The sequence below is a fragment of the Heloderma suspectum genome, chromosome 1 (genome assembly GCF_057233095.1).
Source record: "Heloderma suspectum isolate Gila_16-S chromosome 1, 16-S_ref, whole genome shotgun sequence".
NCBI lineage: Eukaryota > Metazoa > Chordata > Lepidosauria > Squamata > Helodermatidae > Heloderma > Heloderma suspectum.
Window position 1 is genome coordinate 262327282 of NC_139458.1, and position 24526 is coordinate 262351807.

The 24526-nt window shown below is 46.1% G+C and overlaps 1 protein-coding gene across 9 annotated transcripts in view; it reads right to left on the bottom strand.

Moving 5' to 3' along the window:
- MFSD2B (MFSD2 lysolipid transporter B, sphingolipid) overlaps nucleotides 1-24526 on the bottom strand; it is a 63116-nt gene that overhangs the window by 4384 nt on the left and 34206 nt on the right. For 6 of the 9 annotated variants that reach the window (XM_084826496.1, XM_084826490.1, XM_084826499.1 and 3 more), the window contains 6 exons: nucleotides 23838-23928; nucleotides 23595-23716; nucleotides 11032-11115; nucleotides 8847-8927; nucleotides 4241-4350; nucleotides 1579-1722 (listed from right to left, as the gene is read on the bottom strand). In XM_084826496.1, the coding sequence (XP_084682622.1) occupies nucleotides 1579-1722; nucleotides 4241-4350; nucleotides 8847-8927; nucleotides 11032-11115; nucleotides 23595-23716; nucleotides 23838-23928 (632 nt within the window). Of the gene's footprint in view, nucleotides 1-1578; nucleotides 3294-4240; nucleotides 4351-8846; nucleotides 8928-9358; nucleotides 9450-11031; nucleotides 11116-18584; nucleotides 18900-20207; nucleotides 20380-23594; nucleotides 23717-23837; nucleotides 23929-24526 lie in introns of those variants that run through there. The other 3 variants (XM_084826497.1, XM_084826494.1, XM_084826492.1) reach the window with 3 other exon arrangements.

Consider the following 24526-nt stretch of genomic DNA (forward strand, 5'->3'; position numbering starts at 1 on the left):
TTACACTTGTTGGAATCTTTAACCAAAGTGCAGCACAGCAAACCATCTGCTAGAAATTCTGTTAACTATAAGTTCTCTGTTTGTAGCCACTACTAAAACAGAAGTGGGAGATAGTCACTGGACTGGATGGGCAACACTCAATTTTAGATTGACCAGTGCGCTACACTGAACATTGCATGGTCACTCAAACACTGACTGAATTTTCTTAACTTTTTCTTAACACCCATTGGATCATTTGACAAATTGATTTACCTGTAGCAACCCTATCCCAGCTCCCCTCAAGAAAAAGGAATTATATGCAACAACCATTGGGCCAGTTGGGGATACCCATCCATGTCAAAATACACGCTCAAACAGTTCAATGGGGCTCTGATAAAGGTTGCTATGCAGATGCACAGTAGTCTACATTTTTCGGAAGACCATGGTAGCCAAATAGAAGTTTGTGGTCACTGGGAACCTCTCCCTCCTCCAAGAAACTGGGTCTTGTCCCTGACCTCATGGCTCATGCTGTGTCTCAGATAGACTCTGAGATTAAGGACAATCCCATCCTCCCCTCCATCATCTGTATGCCTGGAACTGGACAGAGGGGCAGGAAATCAATCTGATAGCTGTGCTAGGCTTCCAAGGTCATCTGAGCACCTCTGAAGAGCTCTGCAACTGCTAAGTGCTAAACCCCTGGCTCCCTCCCAGTCCTGATATAAGAGGAGATGAGCAGAGAAAGAGCAATGCATGCACCTTTTCCAGCAGGCCGGCAGATGGAGTGGATGGATGACACTTTATTGAACATATATGAAAGTGTGCACCGATACAGTGCTTGGTGTACATTGCACACTGTAACACTCACTCTGTATAAGTGAGTGTGTGCGCGCGCGCACGTGTGCACCAGCATCAGTTACACCACACACAACAAAGAACACAGTGAATGGATCAGACAAGATGATAACAGGATGATAAAAAGTTGAGCGTGGGTTGTCGAAATGTGGGTTATCATGTTGTCTGAACCCAGCCATGCTAACAAACCATGGTTCATTAACCACGAACAACCCATGAAGGGAATCCAAGGATAGCTGTTGGGTTGTGAACTGTGGGTTGTTCATGGTTAACAAACCATGGTTTGTTATTGCAACTGGGTTCAGACAATACGATAACCCATGTTTCAACAACAACCCACGGTTCAACGCTAACTCTTAAATGTGGGTTATCATCTTGTCTGAATCCAGACAAAGAGAGAGAGTTAGACAGGTACTATACTAATGCTACACTCACAATCATGGTTAGTGGCTACATCATTTATTTATTACTTGATACTAATTTTTGTATTTATTTACCACTTAGTACACTAAAATGCTTTATAATCATCGTCCCATTCATCCTCACATCAACTTTATGAAGAAGTTACCAATTATTTGACATTTTCTCAGGGCCGATGTGGAATTTCAAGCCCTGTATCTCCAGTCTTAGTCATTAATGACATTGGTTCTCTACAAAACTACCAGCATTTTTCAGCGTTTAAAGATTACATGTATGCCAAATATCTGGAGCAACTAGCTGATTAAATTAATATAAGAAAACACTCACTCCAGACTGAAGGAAGAAATTCCCAGTCCAATGCCAGCTGATATCTTATTAAAAAAGACGTATGAAGAATAGAAGATGGTTTCATGCCCTGATGAACGAGGATGCTGCACTCGGAAGCGGTCAACTACATCGGGCAACATGGACCTTTAACCAACAGCAACAACAAAAAATATACATTATATTTCTGGGAAAGGTCATGGCATTTAATTATTCACATACATTTTTACACAGTTTCACCTTTAATGGTATGATTAATAAATACTATACTACTTACTAGGTTGAAATAAAACATGAAAGTTTTGCAAACTAATTAGGTCAGGTTGGAAAGGAATCCTGAAGCAATCAATGATCTCCCTCAGGTTAGCGGGCAGAGACTAGCACTGGTAGAGCTTTGCAATTCAGGTATAGGCATGGGTGAGGGAGACTGGGATTGCATTCTTGATTAACATCAACATTAATTATTTCTGCTGATATGTGAGAGCAACCGATAATATAACTTAATGAGTGTACCATATTCCTCAGGAGGACTATGTAACAAGCAGCAATAATAGAAATTTGTAAAACCGTTCAAACTTTACTTCAGAAAGAGAATCCCCAAATATCTATACACCTAACAAGATTGCAGTTTCTCAAAGGACCTGCAGGTATTCTGATGGCTTAGAACACAAGCACAAGTGTGCGTCTAAAGAAAATTCCTTCCTCCATTTGAATAGCTCTTCAATCTGCTTTCGCCCAAAACTAATGGCTACATACATGCTTATTATGTTATTACCATAATCTTTTTACAGATGCAACAGTGCCCGACGTTTTCTATAGGATGTACATCCAACTCTTTCTTAGGGCTGCTTCACATTTTAACAAAAGTATTAGTATGGCAGAGACTTCCTGATATGCGAGGAATTGAGAGGGAAACGGCCATTCCCACATTCCCTTTTACACATCCCCCACCCCACTGCATGCCAGAAAAAAATGGCATGACACATGGTTCTTCACCTGGTGCATGTAGCCAAAAAGCCCTGGATCAGCATGCTGCGGAAGTCAAAAGGCCGCTGACTGCAGTATTAGCCACATCACTCCTTTTCATACCACACACTATGGACATTAGCATAGCGTAACCATGCAAACCCAATGGCCGGAAACACACTGCGACTGGACTTCGACAAGATTTGCCAAGTAACTACAAGCTGAACTGCACGTCTTACTCCATTTCTTTAAAAAAGAGTATCTCATGATTGTAGAGAAAAGCTTTAAAATAAATTGGCTGTATATTTTCATGATGCAGAAAGCAAAGGCTGACCTTGAGCAGAAATTCTAGCAGTCACTGGTGCTCTTACGAAGTTCCCAGCTACTTCCCACGCAGGGCTGGCCCTACCATTAGTCAGAGTGGTAGAGGATGCTGAGGGGTGGGGAACATACAAAGCTGGGTGTGCCACGCGGCCTACCCTGCACCTCCTATGCGAACCTCGGGCGTAGGGGAGGACACTGTCCCATTGTCAGTGTTGAAGGAAGATTCAACAGCCAGCCTGATTGGCTTTTGTACATGCAATAGAGGGAGGTGCCATCTTGTCCTTTGCCTTGGGCAGTGAGATGTCATGGGCTGGCTCTGTTCCCATGGCTTCTAGTCCATATCTTTAAACCCATACTGTCTCTAGCCTCTCTTAGTTTCCATCATTCTGCTCCATGCAAAAGCATAAAATAATAAAATATATCCCATTCTGCAAAACACAAATATAACGAAAACAACAGGAAAATTGTATAAAATCTGCATTAACTGGTGTGTGTGTTGTTTTTGCACAACACTAAACATGACTTTAAACTTTTCTCTTATGCAAGCCTATCATTCTTGTTAAGGTCAGAAAGTCGAAGGCAGCTGGTCTAAAATTAAATGCAAATTGCAGAATGCAAGCTTCAGGGCACAATCCTATCAGGATAGTCAGCTGCCTCCAAATTTGGAGGCTACCGACTATCCTATGCAGGGTGGGAAGAGCACAGAGGGGATCCTCTTCTCTGCACTCTGGTTGTCCTGCCTTTGTGGCTAGACAGCTGATTTTGGGGATGCTGGAGTGGGGTGGGTGGGTGGGAGGCCGCACATGTATAGGAAGCATTGGGACGACACTTCCGCTGTCTCTTCCCCTGGGAACACCCCCTTTCCACCCACTCCGTGCTGCGGTTAGGAGCGCAAAAATGGGGAAGTAACGGGCCACCTACGAGGGGCAGGGGAGGGGGCATGCAGCGCGGTTTCTGGGAACGGAAAAATCCTGACCATCTAGACACTGTAGCAGCCATGGGATTGCTCTCTTATGATCTCAGGTTTACGCTTAGTGTTTTCAACACCATTAAATAATGAAAACTTGCATATATAGCTAACACACACAGTTTTCACATGTTATAGCATCAGAATTGCAAGTTTGAACTTTTTGGGCCAGCAAAGCTTTTATATTACAGATCAGCTATTCTGAATATTTTGCCTTAGCCTGAGGAGGCGATACATCTCCCACATGATTGCTGTCTTACGACTGATTTGGGCAAGCTCACCTATTATAGATATGACAAAGACTCTGATGTCCCACACATCCCACCATGTGACAAATATTTCCCTTAAATGTTGAGAAATGCTCATTTCCATCTGGTACATATGCACATACCCATCTACAGTTCTCACCATGGCAACAGCATAGACGCTGCAATGCTCAGCCCAGATACAAAAGCTACCAGGTAGGCAAGGAGAAGATTTGGGATGGTCACCAGCATTATTACAAAAGGAATCATCCACTAGAAAAAAGGAAATCAGGGAGAACATATTAATCAATCATATCTAGTGCTGAACATAAAAACAGAAGGTCTTTGTAATACAGTACACTGATACAATATTTGGTAAGGTTACATTACATTGGAAGATTTCTATTTGTCAAACTGAGACTTTTGAAAATCGGTCAGTTCTGGTAGTGGTAGTCCACCCACGAAAATGTAACATTTACAACAAAAAGGGACAAAGTAATGGGTTTGATTTTCCATGTAATAGCCAAGGCTTAAACAAATTCTTAATTTATTATTTGATGTAGATGCTAAACACAAATATAAGGAGGCAGTATAAGGTGGACTGTATGTCTAGAGGAGAGCAATGGAATTCTTTAACTTTTAATTTTACAACTTCAGCTGACTGCTAAGATGGCTAAACATCAGTTGTCAGATGTTTTCTTCCCAGGGGAGAATTGGATGAGGAACTCCTGCCACAGTCAAGAGCCTTTCTCTGTCCTTAAATCTTCCCTCTCATGCCAGCTATACGTTTCTAAGCAGCAGACATATACTAGTGATTCCTGCACATAACATATAGACACCCAGGAGTACATACACAGGTATTAAAGAAGCGGGTATGTTCACAGCATGCTATGTGTATATGTTTGCTGAAAGAAACTCCAGTATCTGCTTTATATGGTGTTCACCCCATGACTCATTATCCACAACAGCATAGGACAGACACACATCAGTGCCCTACTAGGACAGAATCTGCCAATCATGTTAACATTGCATGACCAAACTTTCCTGATTTAAGAATTTCTTACAGGTAAGCATGGCCATCCATTTTAGATTCATGTTCCCATATTACTCAGGCCTTAGCAGGCTAAAATGTACTTCAACAGAAGCCTGTTCAAATAATTAAATAAATAAACCTGCCTAGAACATCTAACCATTCAAGAAGCAGATCAGCTGGGCTATGTTTCCACGACAATGGAAGCGAATGGAGGAGTACTGGATTTTTAAAAAGGAATCAGCTTTGCTGCACTTTGGTCCATGCAGGGCTCCATGAGCAGGTTCTCCACACCAGTAAAAATCACTTCACAGAACTTACTTCCTGGTGGGGCTGGGGGTTGGAGTGAACAGCATCTGACAGGCAGGGGCTGCTCAACCAGTAAGAGAGGCTTCCCCCCTCCCCCCTTTCTGCTTTCCCCTGAAAGTCCAGATGTACCTGTATTTCAGGAGCAAGCCTCATTGAGCACAATGGGAGTTACTTCCAAGTAGACACACATATGCTTGTGCTGGTAAAGGGGGGGGGGAGAACACGAAGACGGGAAACCAGCCCCCATTTTAATTTGCAGGATCTCTATAACGAATTGTTATAGAGATTTTAATTTGCAGGATCTCTATAACGAATTGTTGAAGTAGTTACTTCCTAAGGCAATAAACCAAAAAAAGGAGAAGCAGAGCCTCGAGATTGCGCTTTACCACACTTAGGGAATTGGGCTTTCAACTGTGCTATGTCAATTGAGGGGGATCTCTGTAAGTTCTGATGTGGGCATTCAGAGGGCAAGCCTCATTCAGTACAATGGGAGTTACTTCTGAAGAGACACTAACTGGTTTGTGCAGGAACGAGAAACACACAGGAAGCACCCCTTGACCGGGGTAATGGTGAAAGGCACACCCCTGGGCAGGGCTAGCATACCTGAGGTCAATGCGGGGGTTGTATAGCACACAGCATGTATACCGAGGAGAATCTGACTTAAGAAAAAGAATCGGACTGTAAGCGGTCTCAGGAAATCCAGTTTTTCCCTGATAAGCTCTGGGGTGGCTGCTGGATGACCACAATGTCATGTATCCCTAATGAACTCAACACGTAGCCAGCTTGGAGTAAATCGCTGGTGGAGACACCCCCCTGGACAGCTCTCTGTCTCCAGATATAATGATCTCCTTCAATCATACTGCATTTCTGAGGAACTCTTTGTTTTGTTTTCTAAGAGCGCTGTGGAAATGGATTTTTAATCAAAACACTATGTTGGCTTGGCAGACCATTCTGTCTTCTAAATTTTTGAGTTTTTATGGATTGTATAAATGTAACCATTTGAGAGCCTCGTATTTGGTAGATCTGTCCTTTCCCAGACTTAGATAAGCTTTTATCATTTTACAGTTTCAAATCATGCCAATAGCAGTATTTGACGGCAGATACCATCATATGCCTTACGACCAGTAACTCTGTATTTATGGATCCTCAGAAATCGAAGATGTGATAAAATATCTATTGGTGTGTAATCTATATGCATTACCACTTTCAAAATTTCTTGGGCATATTATATCTGGACTGCAACTTGAATGTACCTTAAAGAAATACATGCTATCTGCTGCCTGATCAAGATAGTCAAGTGACCAAGCAGGTTGCACTTTTTGCCTTAGCACAGGTAGACAACCCTTTTGGGCTGGTGGGCACTTTGACATTTTGAAAAGGTGTCCTGGACACCACCACAAATTGCTGTGGGTGGTAAAATGTAGTGAGCGCCCCTGCCCCTGGATTCTCACTTTTCTTGCCCCAATAGGAACATAAGAAGAGCTATGCTGGATCAGACTAAGGTCCATCTAATCCAGCATTTTGCTGTCACAGCGGCCAACCAGCTGCCTGTGGGAAACCCACAATTAGGACATGAGTGCAACAGCACCTTCCTAGTGATGTTTTCCACCAACTGGTGGACATAGGCATACTGCCTCTGATATTGGAGGTAGCACACAGCCACCAGGACTAGTAGCCATTGACAGCCTTATCCTCCATAAGCACCCCTCTTTGGATTCTTACTTTACTTGCCCTCCCTCAGCTGTTCTTTGGCAGGGGACTTTTGTAGGGGGTGGACTTCTACCCCCTCAAGTTGTTTTCTGGCAGTGCACCCTTTTCCCCTTCTCTGTTAAAGTCAATGGAGTGATATTGCTCCATTAACTTGAATTGAGGTAAGGAAAAGCATGCCAATCAGGAGATGAAGGGGCAGTAGAGGTGAGTCAAAAGAAGCGCAAGAGGCCTCACAGGCACACTGGGGGGGGGGAGGTGTCTTGGTGAATGTGCTGTGTTGCCCACCCCTGGCTTAGCAGCTTCAAAAATTCATGCTAAAGCTGTAAGTGTAGTTAACTGCAGTACACTGCAGTTAACTATTAATATGATTCTTTGGTGTAAAGGTCTACGTATTTTAGTTCAGATTCAGTAAGCTCTCTTTTTAACTGTTTAATTATCCTATTGTTTTATTTCTGTTTTACACTTTGTAATGTTGTATAGGTTTTATTAATGGCCATTGGCCTGCAAATAAATGACTGACTATGGAATCAGCATTTCTGTTAAACACAAAAGAGGCAGCGAGCAACAGAACCGTGGATGTGAAACACAGAGCACACACAATAGTTGAATTAGTCTGTAATGTTCAGCATCATTGTTTCACCACAAGAGAGCACTCCAACAATGCAAGATTATAATGTGCCACAGCCACTGCCACTGAGCAGATTAAGCACAACAGTAATGTCTACCCACTTGCAGACCAAAGCACCCAGAAATGAATTAACCAGTATCACCACAAAATGGGATTTTCTAGTAAAGAAGGAATATGACCCAACAGGCTCAGATTAATATTCTTAGCAGCTCTACTAGCCTAAGTAGAGAAGACAGGAAAGAAACTCACAGCTCCTATAAGTATTTTGTTGCAGACAAATGATTTTAGGTAGTCATTGCTTTTAGTCTTCCCATTAATTATGATAGACAATCTGCACTTTTAAAGAATCTTCCTGACCAACACAGAAACTCTCATATTTTATAATTCCCTTACTTGGGCAAGCAGTTACACGGTATGCCTAACAACAAAGTGTGGGGAGGGAGAACTCTGGTTAAGGACCACAGAGCAAGCCCTTAGGAGGAACAGGAGGCTCTCTGCTTTAAGGAAAATAAAACGTATAAGGACCATGTTGTTAACTGCAGAAAGGCAAAGTACAAGTTGACTATTTAGGAATGTTTTAATAATTGTTTATACTACACCAACTCAAACCAAGCAGTTTGCCATTGCCAACATTAACTGTGGTTAAGGCTAAGGGGTCCTTTAAACCAGGGATCTGAAGTCATGGTTAGAGTTTAAAATACAGGTTTAAAGGAAACACTGGTTAGATTATGGAAAGTGGCAGGATGGGGTGTGGTGCTCCCAGAGGGCGGCAGTCTCTAATCAACCATTGGTTACACAATCTTCCCCCTACTGGTCTGAGTAGAGTATAACCCACCCATAGTGTGAGGGAGCAACTGAGCCAACCTGAAGTAGAAGGACTGCAAACAGGAGACAAGTCTGGGTATCAAGCAGAAGTTGGGAGCAGTGGTACCTAAAATTGGCCTGGCTGGGATAAGAAGAACAAAAGCCTGAAGGGGAGGATCTCACAATTTCAAAATTCATCTGGGACTTGCTAAAGATATTTGGCACATTCTGACAAATAGCTGATGGAAACATGCCAGGCTGCATGCTGTGCCTCAATGGCCTACTTACAGATATCCCACATGCTGCACTCTTTTTGCCAAAATGCTTCAGAAACCATTGCCACAATGGAATGCTCAGTACTGCTGAGACCTATGAGTGATGAGAAAGATCATGTCAACAGAGGGATGGGATGGGGGATGGGGAACATGGTTTGTAGTGCTCAGGAGGATTAGGAAAGCAGGTTAAAAATTACCAGCACTAGATACAATATGAATAGTTTCAGACATCACAAAAAGGGGGAGGGCACAAACTGGACTATATGGGATCACCCCAAGCAGATCTCATGTGTATTCAATAGACATGGGTCAAAAAGGTGATCAGAGAGCCAGCAAATAGTATTTTTTGACAAGCAAATCAAAATTAGTGAATTTCACACTTTATCCAGTTTCCCAGCCATAATCCAGATTGGTCATCTGATGACATGAAATTGGCCTCTGAAGTCCCATGGTTTGGCATGGTCCAGGGTCAAAATAATTGCATGCAAAAATACAGTATGAAAAGCATATATACTGCATAAAAACCTTGTGATGAAGTCATCAAGAATTCCCATCCAGATATGAATGACATACTAGTCCACCTTGCTTCTAAAGCAGAACTAGCCTTCATAAGTACCTGCAAAAAGTAGCGATGTCTAACTCAAACAAACACTTAAACATGTGCTGCTGATTTGTCCTATTACACAGTAACTAACAATTCCTAAGTAGTAATACAGTTTCCATAATTCGATAAACAAAATTCTGTAGAATCAGGGTTTAAAGGTTGAACAGAATTAACTTTTTACTAGCTATAGTGTGGGAAAACACTATCCTTGCTTTATGCTTACCACAAACACATTTTTCTTCTTCATTTTTAACATATAGTTTGGCCACCACAACGGTCCACTGGGCTGCCATACTCCCCCATAATGCCTCACTTAGAAAAATACTACTTTGTGACACAGTGTCATTAAAGACTCATTGTTGGGGAAAGAAGGCAGCCCTACACCCTTTTAATGGTCACAGGGCAGTATCCAACATTGCCTGCATGCTAGTGGGGCTCACCACAAACTCAACAAGAAGCAAGCGGATCCTGAAGCAAATAGAAACAAGCTGAAATGCTTGGTCCTGGAACGGAGCAGGTCAGCAGATCTTGCAGAAGCAGGCTCTGCTGACTTGCCTCATTTCAGAAACCAGCGTTTCTGCTCCTTTCTGGGGTCGCTCTATAAAGCACTAGCTTCCTGTTGTTCTAGCGGTGGGTTCCACTGGCACAACAGGAGCACAGCAGCCACATCGAATACTGCCCAGTCTCCATCAATTATGCAAGTGAGACTTATGTAGGTTTTGAAATATAACTGTTGCCACCTATTCAAAATATAACATTTTGGGGGGAAGGTACATAGATGTAGATGTTGACAATTAAAATGTGGCTGTTGAAAGTTAGGGAAATAGTAAGCACAGTGAAGATGATATATTACACAAAGTCCAGAGGGGAGACATTGTTATCCTTGGACCTATGGAAGAACAGAGATGAGAGTTTGTCTTTTTGGATTATAAGGCTGCAATCCTAAAACACATGGCCTAGTTTGCACGTAATGAGAAGCCACCACGGGTGAATTTCCCTGTGGGGTTTCTTGTGGCGCCACTGCCATTTTGAATATTTGAGCTGCAGTGGGGGCACACCATAGCTTGTTGCTAAATGCGAACCTGGAGGGGGTGGCTTGTTGGGGTGGTTGACAAGCCACCCAGAAACGTATGGGCTGTTTTAGGGTTGTGAGTGGCTTGTTCACCACCCCAACAACCCCACCATTGCTGGGTTACAGTGGGACTCACTTCCAAGTAAGTATGCATAGGCTTGCACTGTAAATTGCCCTTCTTTAAAAATACATGCAAATAAAACCTCCATGCAAATATCAACAGCATGTTATGGGTGCTTTGAGATGATGCTTTTATTGTGTATTTGCACTGCCTCATTCACAGAATTTTACAGGGGGTCCAAGCATCATCTTCAGTTTGTAGCCCTCCTGTGTTTTTCCCACCATTTATTCTATCTTTTTTAACTTATCAGAAAAAATATGTTAAGGACAAAAAGACAAAATAGCTGCACAATGGGTTTTGATTGTTAGTGCTAAGAGCCTTCCATCTAGAAGCACCCATGGAAACAAAACGATAAGAGCAACATACTTTGCAAGGAGGCTCTGCTTTGTCCTCATGCTTACCAAGATGATCAGCACTAAATTCTGAAAGTGGCTGCGAAGACCGGCTGCGTGAGTACAAAAGAGGACAAAGTTGCCTTGTTCAATCTGGTGAGTTGAAGACAAAAAAACAAAAATGGGAACAGATTAGTTACAATTCAAATGTTGTAACTAATCAAGGTGATTTAAATCAGGTTTCCCATTTACAATTCAAACATTTCCTGAATATGAGTGCATACTAATTGGTTGCTATAACAATTAAAACATGTTGGTTTGCAAGAAAATTAAGCTTTTACTACCTAGGAGCATAATCAAAATCTCTAGTCATGCATGCATTTTGCACTATGCAATTATATCTGCTTTTTGAATACATTAAAAGCAACAAAACTTGTTCATGTGGCATGTACAGGTACAACATCTAGTGTGAACTAATACAATGAAAGCAAATAAGAACCTTTGAAACAATCAAGAACAAAAATGCCCACTGGAAAAAAGGGTGCACTCAAGCAAATAATCATCGTATCAGATAAATCTCCATCTTACCCAACTTACACTCGGGTATCCAAAATCTAACAAAATCATATTTTACTAATTTGATTGTATACTATATTAAGCCACTCTGTTATTGAGAGCACATTAACAGAATTAGTGGCTACGAAGATTTTTCCTGGTGACAACACAGCACCAATTACTTGCATATTTGATGCATCTACACTTTATTTTATATTATCCAATAATATAGTTTCTGGATTTAAAAGAATTTCACATCTTCTAATATGCTTTATGAATCTGAATACAACTTGTATTCAATATTTCTTATACAAATAGTTCCACTATATAAATTTAACATCCATTTCACATTTCCAACATTTTGAGCATCTTACATATCCTCTTTGTATCTTATCTCCAGTCAAGTAGGGATGTTGGAGAATTCCGCCACCGACTCCAGTGAGGCCTGATTCTTTAGAATCCGCCCCCAGAGTCCGTGGCAGAACGGACTACGCCCCCCCCGAAATCCCCGCCAGAACAGACCTACCTGGCGGCGGCTCTGGGTTGTATTCCGGCCGCAGCTGGGCTGCAGCTGCAAATGGCAGCCGCTACACCAGCCGCCATTTGTGTCCCTGCCAAGCCATGATAGGCTATGTAAGTATCTACATAGCCTATCACGACAAAAGGCAGGGATGCAAATGGTGGCCGCTACGCCATTTGCATCCCTGGTCTTTGCCGTAATAGGCTACGTATCTACGGCTTGGCAGGGATGCAAATGGCGTCCGGCATAGCGGCTGCCATTTGCAGCCTCAGCCCAGCTGCATCTGGAAGTCCAGCTGCGTCCGGCCCCGGCCAGTGGCTCTGCGGAGTCACCGTGGAGCACAGCCGGCCAGGGAGGATTCTGGGGGGAGGGATGGAGCGCCTCCCCCACAGCACGGATGGCCCCAGCGGAACAGGGTATGTGATTTGTACACTCAGACAAGTAGCATTGAAATAGACTTTTACAAGGCTTTTCTTTACAAGGATTTCAGCTATGGCTGAGATAAAAATAGACTTCCACTGTTCATCAGATAATTGCTTCCCCCATTTTATTTTGAACCGATTCCCCATATAGATTTCTAATTCCAACCCACTTTATAAAAAATGTGCAACATACATACCCAAAATACTCAAACCAAAAAGGTTATTCTCCTTTCAGATTATTGCATATACTAATGTAAAGCCCATGTTGCCATGGGCGCTAGTAGTCTGAGAATGGTTGGATGAAAATATGTTTGGCCATTTCCCTTGCAACTTTAACAGCTTTCAGGGGGCATTTCCTTCTTTCCCTCCCTCTTCCTCTCTCAACTTTCCAGTTATGTCCCACATCAGCTTCCCTTCAATGAGCACCCCAATAATATGATCTCTTCCCACTACATTAAAGCAAGCTTCCACCTACTATAGCAAAGGGGGTCTTCCAACCCACCTCACTCCCTTTCATTCACCCACACAATTAGCCTCCCTCCTTCCAAAAAGAACCCCCTCCCATTACAGGAAAGCTTAGACAGACCCACCCTTCTTCTGTTGCAGGGCAAGGGGGTGTTCCAAGCCCCCACTTAAGAAGGCTCACTCCCACCCCCACCTTCACCTGAGCCTGAAAAACAAAGGGGGAGATGGGGGGGGAAGAAAAGAAAAAATGCCACCTTTTTCTCACCTGTCCTGAGCTGGAACGATCTAATATGGTGCCGGTCTTGCACCACGCCCACTCCTGCCACGTCATCCCGCCTACTGCCCCCCCCCCACAAATACACAAACCCAAATACACAAATATTGCTACCACGAAACTGTGGAGCAACAGGAGACTGGTGCAGAGCAAATGAACATACTGTTTTGCTATTAAAGCTTGAGATTTTAACTTTTTTGAAGTTTCACATTTTTCTACACATCTACACTGCTCAAGCTTCAGGTTTGTTTGTTTTTTAAAAAAGGAAACTCAGTCTGGTAGATCTCTAGTAATGAGCATTACATTAATGTATTCTTATATAGATTTTGGTATGGAAAAGTCTCCCTTGTGTGTATTATTTGATAATATCTCTCAAGGTTATGATCTTTCCATACTGCCAAGGATCATTAAATTCTAAGGATCACCAAACAACATAGGGAGCTATACTGAGTCAGGGCACTGGTCCATCTAGCCCAGTACTGTCAACACTGACTGGCAGCAGCTCTCAAAGGGCTTCAGATGGAGCTACTTGAAGCTCTCCAGGGCTTCAGGCAGCTCTTCAGGGCTTCCTGCCCTACCTGGAAATGTCAAGGATTGAACCTGGTACTTTCTGCATGCAAAGCATATGCTCTACCACAGACATTAAGTTAGCTGATGGTCACCAGGCATAATGATCTCACCGAATGCAGGCCTGAGATATGTGTACTGTATGCATATATCATAAATATACACCTGTATATCACAGAAGTTGCCTTGACTGCTGCTTTTATGTCTGAATATTTTTCTTGTGGCTTGGGGGGTGTTCACTGATAATGTTGCATATCTGGTGGACAGTGGTGAATTTAAGGTTAAGAACCTTTAAAAATATATTTTTCTTGTAACACACACTTCCACACCAGTGGGACTTTGCTTTTAACCTCTAGTGAGTAGAGGACCAGGCACAGGCTAGTCTAGAACCATCAGAAAGCTAGACACAAAAAGGGAAAAGAGGCTATGGAAGGACAAGACTCTCCAGTGGTGGTGACCTGCAAGGTGTGCGCAATGTTTGTTTTCTTGCCTGAGAACAACATGGCCTACACCTGCAACAAGTGCAAGTTGATCATGCTGCTGGAAGTAGAAGTAAGAGGACTGGAGCAGCGACTGTCGACCCTCCGGGGAATAAGAAAACACGAAGAGTTCTTGGACAGAATGGTGGAACTACAGGAGCAAAATGAAGATCAGAAGCTTGAAGAGCAACAGCAAGCTGAGGCAGAAGTGGGAAATACTGAGGTGAGGAAAAATGCAGTAGAGGATACTCCTTGGAAAAGGGTGACAGGAGAGGAAGAACTAGACACCACTCTGCACCAGTGGAAGCAGAAAGGGAGGTGGGCTTGCACTGTATGTGAAAAATAAATATCTCTGCACAGAAATACAGGAGGAGGAGCTTGGTAGGCCCATTGAGAGCATCCGGATCAAAATAAATGGAGCAAAGAATAAAAGGAACCTGGTGGTCACAGTCTACTACCGGCCACCCAATCAAGGAGAAGACGAGGATGAAACTTTTGAAAAGCAAATAGCCAATGTTTCAAGGAAGCATGATGTAGTAGTAATGGGGGACTTCAATTTCCCCGATATTTGTTGGGAGACAAATTCTGCAAAACATGGCCCCTCCAGGAAATTCTTGACTTGTGTGGCAGATAACTTCCTCCTACAGAAAGTAGAGGAAGGAACTAGAGGATCGGCTATCCTTGACTTGATCCTAACCAACAGGGATGACTTAGTGGATCAAGTAGCTGTTACAGTAACTCTTGGGGAAAGCGACTATGTTATACTTGAGTTCTTGGTTCTAAGGGAAGCAAAAGCCATGTGTAGTCAAACGCATACCCTGGACTTTAGGAAAGCTGATTTTAATAAACTCAGAACAATGATAAGTAAGGTCCCATGGCAAGCGACTCTAACGAGAAAAGGAGTCCAAGATGGGTGGGAGCTTTTAAAAAAGGAAATTCTCAAGGCACATTTACAAACAATTCCAACAAGGAGAAAAGGTTGAAGACAACAGAAGAAGCCAATGTGGCTTCACAAAAAGCTTAGAGATGACCTGAAAACAAAAAAGGACACATATAGGAAGTGGAAAGAAGGCCAAGCAACAAAGGAAGAGTACAGGCAGGTAGCACAGAATTGCAAGAATGGAGTCAGGAAGACTAAAGCTGAGAAGGAGCTTAGGTTAGCGAGTGTCAAGGGCTCCTTGGAGGCCTCTCTCAGTCTAATCCAGTAGCCAAGTCCAGACACAGACAAAGGGATTCTTTTCAAAGCTTTATTCCTCTTTTACAACTTAACAACTCTACCGTTAGCAACTAGATATGAGCAGCAGAATACCTATGCCCTAAGTTGGAACAGTTGTTCCCCGTTTGAAAGGGAATTACTGGCAGACCCCTGAACTTAAGGACTAGGGAGAGTCCCTCCCCTTTTCCCTTGGATCCTCTGGGCGCAGCTGTTGTTTGTGCGCCAACTGGGCACTACGCCTCCTTTCTGCGCCCTCCATTTGGCGCCGCTCTCTGCGTCGGCATCGCGCGTCCATCAAGTCTGCTTCCCGTGCTCTGTCACTCCCAGGACTGCTATCTAAGCTAGGAATGCTGGTGGGAGGAATCTCCATCAGCTGTTGGCCCTGGGAAAAAGGAGCGCGCTCCTCTCCCAGGAGCGACTGCTCTTCCTCGGAATCAGAACTACTCTGGGATTCCATGGGCTCAGTGTCCACCCTGACATCATCCCCGCTCCCATGAGGCCCCCCCTCGTGCTCCTCCCCTGGGGCCCCGGGTTTGTGGGGGTACAGCTGGTGGAAGCGCCTGAGCAGCAACGGAGCATGCACATTTTCTGTGGGCTCCCAGGATCGCTCATCAGGCCCATACCCCTTCTAGTCCACCAGATATTGCAAGCGGCTGCGAGAAAGGCGGGAGTCCAGAATCTCCGCAACCTCAAACTCCTCCTCCCCCTCCACCAGCACTGGCAGCGGCGGGGAGCAGACTGAGCGATGAGGGTCGCCAGAAACCAGGGGGGACAGCAAGGACCGATGAAAAACAGGATGGATCTTCATGGAGGGGGGGAGAGCCAGGCGAAAAGCAACAGGGTTAATCTGGGCCATAATCTGGAAAGGCCCTGTGCGGCGAGGCGCGAGCTTCCTTGCGGGCAATTGAGAGGGGATGTATTGGGTGGACAACCAGACCCAGTCCCCCGGTTGCAGAGACAGACCCGGCTGGCGCCGCCGGTCTGCAGAGGCCTTGTAGGCTGTCTTGGCTTGCTCGAGGGAGTCCCGTAAGAGGTGGTGTACCGCTCGCAACTCCTCTAAAAAGTCCTGGGCCGCTGGCACCAAAGAGGGAGCTAGGGTGAACGGGAAGGCCCTGGGGTGGTAACCAAAATTGGCAAAAAATGGAGTTTGGCGGGTGGAAGCATGGCAGGCATTGTTATAAGCAAATTCTGCGAGAGGCAGCAAGGAAAACCAGTCATCTTGCTGGTAATTTACATAACAGCGCAGATATCGCTCCAGAGTCACATTGGTGCGCTCCGTCTGACCGTCCGTCTGTGGATGGTGGGCGGAGAAAAGACGGAGCGTCACATGGAGCAATGCAAGTAGCTCCCTCCAGAAATGGGCAGTGATTGGGCCCCCCTATCCGAAATGAGACCCTCGGGCCATCCGTGGAGGCGGAAAACATGCGCCACGAACAGCTCTGCCATCTCCCTGGCTGTGGGCAACCCAGAGCAGGGGATGAAATGGGCCATCTTAGAAAACAAATCCACCACCACCAGAATAGTGGTCTTACCGTGTGAGCGAGGCAAGTCAGTGATGAAGTCAAGGGAGAGCAGTTTCCAAGGTCCTGAGGGGGTAGGCAGGGGGTGAAGCAAGCCTGTGGGCTTGCCTGAGGGGGCCTTCGCCCGCTGGCAGGTTGGGCAGGAGGCGACATAGGACTTGACATCCTGACACACACGAGGCCACCAAAAATCCCTCGTCACTCCGTGCAGGGTCTTGGCGACGCCAAAATGCCCAGCTGTGGGGGAGTCATGGCACTGATGGAAGACCTTCTCGCAGAGGGGTCCAGAAGGCACATAGACCTGGCCGGAATGGTAAAGCAGCCCACCTCACAAAGAGAAGGGGGTAGAGTGGGGGGGGGCAGAGGCTAGCCCCAATTCCTCCACCTTTGTGCGAACAAAAGCATCCTGAGCCTGTGCAGAGAAAAGGAGCTCCTCCCAAGAATGAGGCATCGCAGCTGCCGCCAGGGCTTGGGGGGGAAGAATCAGAGGGGGGGAATTTTCCTTACTCCCTGGCTGGAGGTCAGGCTTACGAGAAAGAGCATCCGCTTGTAGGTTGTCTGAGGCTTTCACATGGCAAATCTTAAAGTGGAACCGAGAAAAAAAAAGCGACCACCTAATCTGCCGCTGGTTTAAGGCACAGGCTGTCTGAAGATGTTTGAGGTTGCGATGGTCAGTTCTAACTTCAACTGGGTGCTGCGCCCCCTCCAGGAGATGACGCCAGGTCTCCAAAGCGGATTTGATGGCCAACAGTTCCTTCTCCCAGATGGTATAATTCCTCTCAGACATGGTCAGCTTCCTGGAGTAGTAGGCGCAGGGTTGCAGCCCGCCGCCCGCCCGATCTGGCTGAAAGAGCACCGCCCCCACCACAAAGTCAGAGGCATCGGTCTGCACTACAAAAGGTTTCCTCGGGTCGGGATGTAACAGGATCAACTCAGAACTGAAAAGCCTCTTAAGTTCCTCGAAAGCCTGTTGGGCAGATGCCGTCCAACGAAAAGGAGATTTCTTGCCCTTAAGGAGGTCCGTGAGAGGAGAAGTCAGCCGAGCAAAACTGGGCAAGAACTTTCTGTAAAAATTAGCAAAACCCAGAAAACGTTGCAAGTCCTTCTTGGTGGATGGAGCCTGCCAGGAGAGAACAGCCTGGACCTTTGCAGGATCCATCCTGATACCATCAGGCGAAATAATGTAGCCAAGAAAGTCCAAAGAGGTTAGGTCAAACGCACATTTGTCCAGCTTGGCATAAAGATGGTTCTCGCGGAGGCGCTGGAGGACGGCGGAGACATGAAGCTGATGGGCGTGGGTGTCCTCAGAAAATATAAGTAAATCATCGAGATATACAATGAGGAAAGTGTCCAAATAGTCCCGGAAGATGGCATTCATAAAACGCAAAAAAGTGGGAGGGGCGCAGGCGAGCCCAAAAGGCATTACTAGGTATTCATACGCTCTGTACCGGGTCCCGAAACAGGTCTTCCACTCATCCCCCTCCCGGATGCGAATGAGATTGTATGCGTTACGCAGGTCCAACTTTGTGAAAATCTTGGCTCGCCCCAGGCGCTCCAGCATCTCAGGTAAGAGGGGGAGGGGGTACTTGTCAGGGATGGAGACCGAATTTAGATTTCTGAAATCGTGAACCGGGCGGAGCTCTCCAGATCTCTTGGCCACAAAGAAGGTAGGAGCGCAGGCGGGGGAGGAGGAGGGGCGAATGAAGCCGCGTTTGAGATTTGTGTCCAAAAACTCCCGCAGAGCTCAAAGTTCCGGCTCCGACATCGAATACAGCCGGCCAGCGGGGATGGTCGCCCCCGGAATGAGGTTAATGGCACAGTCAAAAGGGCGGTGGTGGGGAAGCCGGTCAGCCTCCTTCTTGTCAAAAACATCCTGAAAAGCTGCATACTTCTCTGGGAGGATGACGGTAGCTGAAGGACTGTCAGAAGCAGACAAGGAGGGGGAGGAAAGGGTTAAGGCCTGGGCTGGGACTGGCGCCTCCTCCAGGAGGCAATGCTCCCGGCAGTAGGGAGACGCAAACTCCACTTGCTGAAGCCCCCAAGAAATCTGGGGGTTGTGCTTAGAGAGCCAGGAAACACCCAGCACGATTGGGTATTGGGGAACCTTGGCCAAGTGAAACTGAATCTGCTCAACGTGGGACTGGGTGTGCAGAGTGAGCGCAACTGTAATATGGGTCACCGCGCCCGAAGAGAGAGGACGCCCATCAATGGTCTCCACTGCCAAGGGGGCAGGAAGGGGCAGGGTAGGAATCTTGTGGAAAAGGGCGAAGGTCTCATCCATGAAACTGGTCGTAGCCCCCGAGTCCACTAAAGCTAGGGCCTCCACCCCACCCCACTGGGAGGAGTGGAGGTGAACATGCAACAGCAGATGGGAGGGTGGGGGGGTGGGGAAAGCACCCACCGGGTGGGGAACTGACCCCCACACTGGAGGCCCCCAACAAGCTTGGGGAGCAGTCTAGTCAGGCCTGGGGATGAGGAGGAGGAGGAGGGGGAAGGAGAGGAGGAAGAGGCAGTGGAGCTGTGGGTTTAACTCGGCAGGTCTTGGCGAAATGCCCCAGCTTTCCACATCAAAAACATCGGTGCTCAGCACGCCAGCGCTCAAGTTCCTCTGGCAGCAGTGAGGCTCGGGTAGCTCCCAGCTGCATTGGGGTCTCCTCCACCCCCAGCGCCGGAGCAGGGGGTGGGGGAGGAGGCAGGAAATGTGGGGGAATGGGAGGAGGGAAATCCCGACCCCCGGTGCCCCACCAGGTCTGCCGGCGCCCCTCCACCCAACTATCTATCTGAAGGCAGGTCTGGATGAGCTCCTCCAAAGTAGGTGGGCTGGGTGTGCGCGCCAACTCATCTAAAATCTCGTCATTCAAACCATCCAAAAACTGAGCCACTAGCGCGGCATCATTCCACTGTAAATCCTGCATCAGCAAGCAAAAGGTTGTCACGTAGCTGGAAAACTGAGTCCTTGCCCTGCTGGAGGCGGCGAATCTCCTGAGAAGCCATCTGCGTGCGCAGGGGGTCACCGAAAAAACGGGCCATGGCTGTCATGAAACCTTGATAGTCCCCGAGCAGGGGGTCATTAGCGAGCAGGAGCCCTGAAGCCCATCTAGCTGCCATGCCTGACAGTAGGTTAATGATGAAACCCACACGAACCTGTTCCGTCTGGAAATCCTCAGGCCTAAGACGCATGTACAGCTCTGACTGGGCCCTGTAAATCTGAAAAAGTCCTTTCTCACCAGAAAACTTCTCTGGCAAAGCCACCGGGCACTTGCGGCGGGGGGGAATCGGAGGTGGAGGGGGTTGAACTGCAGCCTGTAGATTCTGCACGGCAGCTGTCAGTTGAGACATCTGATCACGGAGCATCTGGTTCTCTTGCTCCAGAGCTTGCACCGCTGGGTCCCCGGCACCCTCCATAAGGCAATAGGAGAAGAGAGAGAGAGAGGAGAGAAAAAAAAAAGAGGAACGGGGACCAAGCTGTCAAGGGCTCCTTGGAGGCCTCTCTCAGTCTAATCCAGTAGCCAAGTCCAGACACAGACAAAGGGATTCTTTTCAAAGCTTTATTCCTCTTTTACAACTTAACAACTCTACCGTTAGCAACTAGATATGAGCAGAATACCTATGCCCTAAGTTGGAACAGTTGGTCCCCATTTGAAAGGGAATTACTGGCAGACCCCTGAACTTAAGGACTAGGGAGAGTCCCTCCACTTTTCCCTTGGATCCTCTGGGCGCAGCCGTTGTTTGCGCGCCAACTGGGCACTACGCCTCCTTTCTGTGCCCTCCATTTGGCGCTGCTCTCTGCGTCGGCGTCGCACGTCCATCAAGTCTGCTTCCCGCACTCTGTCACTCCCAGGACTGCTATCTAAGCTAGGAATGCTGGTGGGAGGAATCTCCATCAGCTGTTGGCCCTGGGAAAGAGGAGCGCGCTCCTCTCCCAGGAGCGACTGCTCTTCCTCGGAATCAGAAATACTCTGGGATTCTATGGGCTCAGTGTCCACCCTGACAGTGAGGGATGGTAAAAGCAACAAAAATTTCTTCAGCTACGTGCATGGTAAAAGTCAGAGGAAATAAATGGTGGTTCAGCTAATAAATAAGGATGGCAAAACGATAACAGAGGACAAAGAAAAGGCAGAGGTGCTCAATTCCTACTTTGGCTCAGTCTTCTCCCAGAAGAGGGTCTATGACCCCCCTGGCAAAAGGAAAGTACAGGCTGAAGGAACAGGATTGCAGCTTGAGAACAATAGGCATATGGTCAAGGAACACCTAATTACTTTGAATGAGTTCAAATCTCCAGGGCCAGATGAACTGCATCCTAGAGTAATAAAGGAACTGGCAGAAGAACTCTCAGAACCACTGTCTATTCTCTTTGAGAAATCATGGAGGACGGGGGAAGTGCCAGATGACTGGAGGAGGGCTAATGTTGTCCCTATCTTCAAAAAGGGTAAAAAGGAGGAACCTGGGAACTACAGACCAGTCAGTCTGACATCAATTCCTGGGAAAATTATGGAGCAGATGATCAAACAATCCATCTGGAAGCACCTTGAAAACAATGCAGTGATTACTCAAAGCCAACATAGATTTGTCAAGAACAAATCTTGCCAGACAAATCTGATCTCATTTTTTAATCAAGTAACCTCCCTTGTGGACTGTGGGAATGCTGTAGACATCATATACCTCGACCTTAGCAAAGCTTTCGATGAAGTGCCCCATGATCTCCTGATGAGCAAACTAGCTCAAGGTGGGCTAGATGAAACAATGATCCGGTGATCCACAGTTGGCTACAGAATCGGACTCAAAGAGTGCTTATCAATGGGACCTTCTCAAACTGGGGAGAGGTAATGAGCGGGGTAACACAGGGCTCAGTCCTGGGCCCAGTGCTCTTCAACATTTTTATGAATGACTTGGAGGAGGAGGTGCAGGGAATGCTGATCAAATTTGCAGATGACACAAAATTGGGCAGGATAGCTAATACTTTGGAAGACAGAAACAAAATTCAAAGTCATCTTGATAGACTGGAGCGCTGGGCAGAAAGCAACAGAATGACATTTAATAGGGATAAATGTCAAGTTCTGCACCTAGGAAAAAGAAACCAAATGCACAGTTACAAGATGGGGGATATGTGGCTCAACAACACTACAAGCGAAAGGGATCTTGGAATTGTTGTCGATCACAAGCTGAATATGAACCAACAATGTGATGTGGCTGCAAAAAAAGCCAATGCTCTTTTGGGCTGCATTAATAGAAGCATAGCTTCCAAATCCTGGGAAGTACTAGTTCCCCTCTACTCAGCACTGGTTAGGCCTCATCTGGAGCACTGTGTCCAGTTCTGGCACCACATTTTAAGAAGGATGCAGACAAACTGGAGAGGGTTCAGAGGAGGGCAACAAAGATGATCAGGGGACTGAAAACAAAGCCCTTTGAAGAGAGACTGAAAGAACTGGGCCTGTTTAGCCTTGAGAAGAGAAGACTGAGGGGAGATAGGATAGCGCTCTTCAAGTACTTCAAAGGTTGTCACAGACAGAAAGGCCAAGATCTCTTCTCGATCATCCCAGAATGCAGGACACGGGATAATGGGCTCAAGTTACAGGAAGCCAGATTCTGGCTGAACATCAGGAAAAACATCCTAACTGTTAGAGCAATACGACAATGGAACCAATTACCTAGGGAGGTGGTGGGCTCTCCCACACTGGAGGCATTCAGGACGAGGCTGGACAGCCTTCTGTTGGGGATACTCTGACTTGGATTCCTGCATTGAGCAGGGGGTTGGACTTGGTGGCCTCGTAGGCCCCTTCCAACCCTACTGTTCTATGATTCTAGGATTCTGTGAACCACTAGGGCAGTATCCAACTGGGTGCTTATGCCCCTGCCAATTCTTTTGCACCCCACCAATTCCATTGTGCAAGTAGACCCACTACTTGCACAACAACAATTTAGCAGTTCTGGGGGGCAACCCAAAATGAGAGGAAACACTTATTTCTGGAAGTGGGCAGGTCATTGGAGCTCGCATAAAGGAGCTCCGCTGACCTGCCCCCTTACAGGAACAAGTGTTTCCACTCGTTTTGGGAATTGCACCTGGGAGCACCAGTTCACCACTGTGCAAGCAGCAGGGGCAGCTTGAGCAGCAGAACTGGTGGGGCTGGCCACATGCGGAACAGAAGTGGTGGTGGATCCCACACACAGATGGCCAGGACTGGACACTGCCCCAGTCTAACTCCATTACTGGACTCCAGCCACTGTTTCTTAGAGACTTGCTTTACATTGTATACCCACCTGAGTTGTTCCTCTTGCTTCCTCCCCTTTTCCTGACTCCCTGTTAAATAAATTCTAGCCCTCTTGGCTTTTTTTCCTGTTCTAATAAGTTGCCCACTGGTTGTTTCCACTACATCCTTTCAGGAAATCTTGGGCTAGTGGGCAGGAGTCACAGTTCATTATTTTAGGTACTGGTATCTTTTCCCTATCATCAATCCCACTGCAGTTTAAACCCAGGTTTTATAGTTCCCTCCCCAACAAAGGGTTGTTGGTAGGGAAAGTGGGGTTACATGCATATGACCATCTTTCCATATCACAGCTGATGTAGGATTGGTATAAGCTAGGCAGATGCAAGTTCTTTTATGGACTACAATTACCTGAACTGCTGTTGAGATCAAGAGAAATGATGCTGTAAGTGTCAAATATGGTCCATCCTTCATTGTGAGCCCGTGTCCCTTAAAGAAAGGAATTTCTCTGTCCGACTTTAAGGTGTAAGGGTCTGTAAGGAGTGGAATATATATGTATACGACTTAACGACTGCACAACAACAACAATGATATTGTATTTTAAAAGTAGGAAATAAATGTATTGAAATGTTTATAAGGATTAAATACACTCACCAATTTTTTCTTTTACTCCAAAGAAAAGGGCAGCAATGCCAACAAGATATGTTCCTCCTATTACTCCTGCTGAAATCATGTAGACTTCTTTCTTTAAAAAAAAAGTGGTGATGAGGAGTGAGAACGATATTTCAATCAAATGATGCAAGTGAAAAAAACGTCCTTATATCATAGCTCAATGCGAACCAAAATAAAAGAACAAACAGCCATGGGGGAGGGGAGGAGACAACAGATGTACTGAATAGCAGCGTTATAAATAAGCCCACAAAACTTACTAGCCTGCAAAGCTTTTTACTAGCCTGCTGGGGGCTGGCGTAGGAGGAAAAGAGCTGCATTTCTCTGCTGAATGCAGAGGAGGGCTTTCTTTCTCTAGCAGCTTTCATGCTTTTTGTGCTGGGCAAAGAGGAGGGATGGGGCATGCCATCCTTCCTCTGTCAGCCCACTCATTCACCTGCATGCCATCCCTAGTCACATTTGGCTACCAGGCTAGAAATGTTATGGCCAGCCATTCCTGGTCATGTTTTCTTTTTGTTAGGGATATTGTTGGCTAATTGTTCTTGATGGGTGTTTGACACCTTCTCAAGTGAAAGAGACACCCCAGATCTCTCTGGGGTGACACACCTTTCTGGAGCCCCCCTGACTAAGAGGAAGGGCTGATGAAGATCTGTGTGCATCTGTGAAAAGGAACA